General features: G+C 54.3%; 1 protein-coding gene across 1 annotated transcript; it reads left to right on the top strand.

Annotated features, from left to right (window-relative positions):
- Window positions 1–1,563: 1,563 nt before the first annotated feature.
- ZNF526 (zinc finger protein 526) lies at window positions 1,564–4,243 on the top strand. Its single transcript, XM_008048269.2, is given in 2 exon segments — window positions 1,564–3,027; window positions 3,029–4,243. Coding segments are annotated over 2 exon segments (1,995 nt in total). The 5' UTR covers window positions 1,564–1,623; the 3' UTR covers window positions 3,620–4,243.
- The last annotated feature ends 1,623 nt before the right edge of the window (window positions 4,244–5,866 follow it).

Raw genomic sequence — 5,866 nt, 5'->3', positions numbered from 1 at the left:
AGTGTGCGCCTGTGATTCTAGCTACTTGGAAAACTGAGGCGGAAAGATCATCTGAGCCTATCAGGTCAAGGCTGTGGCGGCCATGAGTGTACCACTGCACTCCAGCCTGGGCGGCAGCGTGAGACTCCTACTAAAAAAAAAAAAAAGTTAAAATTCCTGCCCAGTGCTTTTGTTAGTGACTGGGACCCAAACAATGAATCAGACCTACAAGGTCTCACTCCAGTGAGGAGCACAGAGATACAGAGATGTCATCTCAAGCTCGTAATATTTCCTATGATAAAGGTAGTACAGGGTACAATAGGAACCCTGAGAAGAAGCAAGTGACCCCCACCCCCACCCCACCAAGAGAGATGTTGTTAGAGAAGGCTTCACAAAAGAGGTGCTGGTTAGGAGTTTGTCAAGCAAAAAGAGGAGAGAACTTTTCTGGTAGAATATGGGAGAATAGCAGCATCAAAGACTAAGGGTCGAAAAACAACCTTTTGGGAGACCTACATAAGGGTTATGACTTTATTAAGTGCCGGGGACTTTGTGGCAGTATACTTTTAACCCCAATTTACAGGTGAGAAAACAGAGAGGAAGTGGTGGAGCTCAGATTCAAGCCAAGGGCAATCTGGTTCCAGAACCTGTGTTCTTAACCCCTGTGGTATATGTGTAAGAGGAGGAAAGATATTGCATAAAGAGGAAACTACACAGCAGGCGAAGGCTGTTGCCTTCTCAGAAAGGATATGACTGGCCCTCTGAGTGAAGAGGGCGGTGCTGGGCATGGTGGCTCAAGCCTGTGATCCTAGCACTTTGGGAGGCTGAGGTGAGAAGACTGCCTGAGCTCAGGGGTTCGAGACCAGCCTGGGCAACTTGGCGAGACTTTGTCTCCACAATAAATCAAAAAAATTAGCTGGGTGTGATAGCATACACCTGTAGTTCCAGCTAGTTGGAAGGCTGAGGTGGAAGGATTGCCTGAGCCTAGCAGGTCGAGGCTGTGGTGGCTGTGAGCATGCCACTGTACTTCAACCCAGATGGCAGACTGAGACTCCAACTCAAAAAAAAAAAAAAAAGAAAGAAAAGAAACCGCAATGTCGCTGGGCTCGGTGGCTCAGCCTGTAATCCCGTGCTTTGGGAGGCTGAGGTGAGTGGATTGCCTGAACCCGCGGGTTCAAGACCCGCATGGACAACTCGGCGAGACCTCATCTCTACAATAAATCAAAAATTAGCCGGGCGTGGTAGCGCACGCCTGTAGTTCCGACTGCTTGGAAGGCTGAGGCGGAAGGATCACCGGAGCCCAACAGATCGAGGCTGCAGTGGCCGGGAGGGGCCACTGCACTCCAGTCTGGGCGACAGAGTGAGACTCCAACTCAAAAAAAAAAAAGAAAGGACAGTGTCAGAGGCCAGGCTGAGGAGTGCTGTCTCTCCTGCAGATGCATGACTGCCATGGGGTATGTGGAGGCTTCAGAGACACAAGATCATTGAAGACCGAGGCATAAATGTTAGGCTAAGACTTGATTAATAGAGGTTGGTGAGTAATGGAGTGGGCTAGGAAACTCCTGAGACCTCTCTCTACCGTCCCCTAGGGTCCCTGGTGTCTCACTGGCTCCTGCCCCTCTTTCTCCAGGCACTGGCTTCCCCACAATGGCAGACGTGGTGGCTGAGGTGGCTGAGATGCCAACACAGATGTCACCAGGGACAGTGGAGGTAACACCCATGTCAGCAGAGCTGACAGAGATGTCAACAGAGATGACCGAGATGGCACCCGGAGAGGCCCTTGCCTCGTCCCTCTTCTTCCAGCACCACCAGTTTATGTGCTCGGAGTGTGGCAGCCTCTATAACACACTGGAGGAAGTCCTCTCACACCAGGAACAACATATGTTCGCCGTGTCAGAGGAGGAGGCGCTGACCACCCAGAGTGGCAGCCTGGAGCCAGAGCTAGTACCAGGCACTGAGGAGGGGCCCTTCCAGTGTGGTGAATGCAGCCAGCTCATCCTTTCCCCCAGCGACCTCCTGGCCCACCAGGATGCCCATCTCCGGGAGTCTGCAAGCCAGATCCAGTACCAGTGTTGGGACTGCCAGGAGCTGTTCCCCTCACCTGAGCTGTGGGTGGCTCATCGCAAAGCCCACCACCTTTCTGCTACAGCAGCCGAGCCACTGGTGCCACCTCCTTTGACTCCCCCAATACCACTGCCTCCACCCCCTCCACCACCTGAAGTCAAGATGGAGCCTTATGAGTGTCCTGAGTGTTCTGCCCTCTGTGCCACCCCTGAGGAGTTCTTGGAGCATCAGGGTGCCCACTTTGACTCCCTAGAGAAAGAAGAGCACAATGGGCTAGAGGAGGAGGAGGAAGATGAGGATGAAGATGATGATGAAGAGACAGAGGATGATGAGGAGGCTGATGATGATGTGAGAGATGACAAGTCCACAGCTGGCTGGTCCCAGGGCTGTGAGGATTGTCCCCAGCACCAGACTTCAGCAGGGGCACGACGGCGACACCGGCGGGTGTCTCATGGCCCAACATCAGCAGCCCACCCCTTCCACTGTAGCCAGTGTCAGCGCAGCTTCAGCTCAGCGAACCGGCTGCTGGCTCACGGGCGGGCCCATGTAGGTGGCACACACGAGTGTACGACTTGCTCCAAGGTCTTCAAGAAAGCAGCCTCGCTGGAGCAGCACCTACGGCTACATCGTGGTGAAGCCCGCTACCTCTGTGTAGACTGTGGCCGTGGCTTTGGCACAGAACTCACGTTGGTGGCCCACCGGCGGGCCCACACTGCCAACCCATTGCATCGCTGTCGCTGCGGCAAGACATTTAGCAATATGACCAAGTTCCTCTACCACCGGCGCACTCATGCTGGCAAAAGTGGAGCTCCTCCTACGACGGCGACAGCCTCCCCAGCTCCAGCCGAGCCCGCACCCCAGCCCCCTCCCCCTGCTCCACCTGCCCAGCTGCCCTGCCCACAGTGCTCCAAGTCCTTTGCCTCAGCTTCCCGGCTGTCGCGGCACCGGCGTGCAGTACACGGCCCCCCCGAACGGCGGCACCGCTGTGGGGGTTTGTGGCAAGGGCTTCAAGAAGCTGATCCATGTGCGCAACCACCTGCGGACGCACACAGGTGAGAGGCCCTTCCAGTGCCATTCATGTGGCAAGACCTTTGCTTCTTTGGCCAACCTCAGCCGCCACCAGCTGACCCACACGGGTGCACGTCCCTACCAATGCCTGGACTGTGGCAAGCGCTTCACGCAGAGCTCCAACCTGCAGCAGCACCGGCGGTTGCACCTGCGGCCGGTCGCCTTTGCCCGTGCCCCTCGCCTCCCCATCACTGGCCTCTACAACAAGAGCCCCTACTATTGTGGTACCTGTGGCCGCTGGTTCCGCGCCATGGCGGGCCTGCGACTGCATCAGCGGGTCCATGCCCGAGCCCGGACTATGACACTGCAGCCTCCAAGATCACCACCTCCTGCCCCGCCCCCACCCCCCGAGCCTCAGCAGACTATCATGTGCACAGAGCTGGGGGAGACCATCGCCATCATTGAGACATCCCAGCCACTAGCACTTGAGGACACATTGCAGCTGTGCCAGGCTGCACTGGGGGCCAGTGAAGCAAGTGGGCTGTTGCAGTTGGACACAGCCTTTGTGTGACACAGCTGAAGAGCACAATGAAAGGGTTTGGCTACAACAGCAAGTGTGAGTACCTCTGGGAAGAGAGAGGACCACCCTCTGGAAAGCTGATCTGGCACCCACCATGTGCCAGGATCTACCCTGGCCTCTTTCACCCACTGACTCCTCAGAACAACCCTGCCATCTTTCACTGCCTGAGGGGAAACTGAAGCTCTGAGATGGCATGTGATCTATACCAGGTCACTCTGCTGCGCTGCAAAGTGGGGTTTGCCAAGGCTCTTTGCACTGCATCACCCTGGTGCCCAGCATCATCAGGTAACCTTTACTGAGCACCGGCCATGTGCCAGGTTTGTGCTGGGCACTCTCATATACCTCTTCGGATCCTCTGCTTAGCCCCCCAGCCCTAGTCTTCCCTGGATTTTGGACACCCAGGAATTGGCTCTGCCTGGTGGTGGAAGGCACTTCTCTGGGCTTCTTTCATCTCAGTTTCGACAATGTGGAAGGAGATCTATAGGTACCCAGGTACTCAACTTCAGACTGGGTGATGCTGAAGACCCAGGAATGAGTTAAATGTGGGCTCTGCCCTCAGGAGGCATGCACTGTCTGGTAGGAGGAACACACAAGTACAGATGGCTTGCTCTCTGAGTGTGTCTTACTGATTCATTCAGGCTGTGTGTCCTAAGGCCTCCCTCACACATACCAGGCGATGCTGGGGTTAGGGATGAGATAAGCCTGATTCTCAGGGCTGTAATGGGCATGTACAGGGACAGTGGGATCCTAGAGCAGGGAACAAACCTCCATGGTGGGAGATAGGAGTCAGAGACTTCCTAGAGGAGGTAGTACCCGGAGAAAAGGTAGAAATCTGCTACTGGAGGAAGAGGAGACCATTCCAGACACAGCACTGTAAGAAGAGGGTGAACTCGGTGTATTTGGAGACCATCCAGTTATTCACAGTAATAGTGAACATCTAGCCGGGCTGGTGGCTCAGCCTGTAATCCCGCGCCTTTGGGAGGCTGAGGTGAGTGGATTGCCTAAGCCCGTGGGTTCGAGACCCGCCTGGGCAACTTGGGGAGACCTCATCTTTACAATAAGTCAAAAATTAGCTGGGCGCGGTAGCGCGCACCTGTAGTTCCAGCTACTTGGAAGGCTGAGGCAGAAGGATAACCGGAGCCCAGCAGGTTGAGGCTGCGGTGGCTGGGAGCGGCCACTGCACTCCAGTCTGGGCGACAGAGTGAGACTCCAACTCAAAAAAAAAAAATAGTGAACATCTGATTGCCTAGCCAAGGCAGACGCCACCCTTATCACTGTATAATGAACTATCATCCCTACAGGCCTATGACATAGATCTCAATATTATTCCTGTTGTATAGATGAAAAAGCTAAGGCCGGGCATGGTGGCTCACGCCTGTAATCTCAGTACTTAGAAGGCAGGGGTGAGAGGATTGAGTCCAGGGGTTCGAGACCAACCTGGGCAACTTGGCAAGACCTTGACTCCACAATAAATAAAAAAATTAGCTGGACATGGTGGCACATACCTGTAGTTCCAGCTACTTGGGAGGCTGAGGCAGAAGGATCCCCTGAGCCCAATAGGTGGTGGCCATGAGCATGCCACTGCATTCTAACCTGGGTGACAGAGTGAGATTCCGACTCAGAAAAAAAAGAAAACCTATGGCCAGAGACTTGTCCAAAGTCTCGCAACTAGGCAGAGGCATTATGAGATTTGAACCCAGGAGATCCCTTAAGTCCATTTTGTAACCGATACTATTCTGAGTGATTAAGACCTTAAATCTGTGCAGAGCTTGGAGTTCAGAGGAGGATTCATTCTAACTGGAAGAAAAGTAAGCCAGTGTCATAGCAGTTAGGATTTGAAGGGGCCTTGAAAGATCAAAGGTCTTAGGAGCAGGAAGAGATTCCCAACTTTTTCAGAGGTTACCTGGGATAACAGTCCTTCCCTCCCTATGCAAATGTAGATGTTTTACAGCAGGTCAAGGGGGCATGCTCCTCCCAGGCCTCTGCAGACTAGGGTGTTCAGGCAGGTAAATCAGAAAGCAGCTGGAGCTGGGATTTGTCCAGGAGGGGCAGCCTTGAAAGCTGGACTGAAGAGTTCCCAGGGATGTGGAGGAATGTGTGGTCATAACTAGCTACTAGATCTCCCTGGGGTCAGAGCTGGGGAGTCAGAACTGGAGATGTCCAGGAAGGATAAGACAGGGCCAGACCTAGTGGGCAAGGGTTAGGGGGATGGGAGAGAGGGACACTCTCAGTCACCAC

This window comes from Carlito syrichta, unplaced genomic scaffold, assembly GCF_000164805.1.
Source record: "Carlito syrichta isolate Samal-C Ts95f unplaced genomic scaffold, Tarsius_syrichta-2.0.1 Scaffold123301, whole genome shotgun sequence".
Taxonomy (NCBI): domain Eukaryota; kingdom Metazoa; phylum Chordata; class Mammalia; order Primates; family Tarsiidae; genus Carlito; species Carlito syrichta.
The sequence above is the reverse complement of the archived record's forward strand: the minus strand, read 5'-3'. Positions and strand labels throughout refer to the sequence as shown.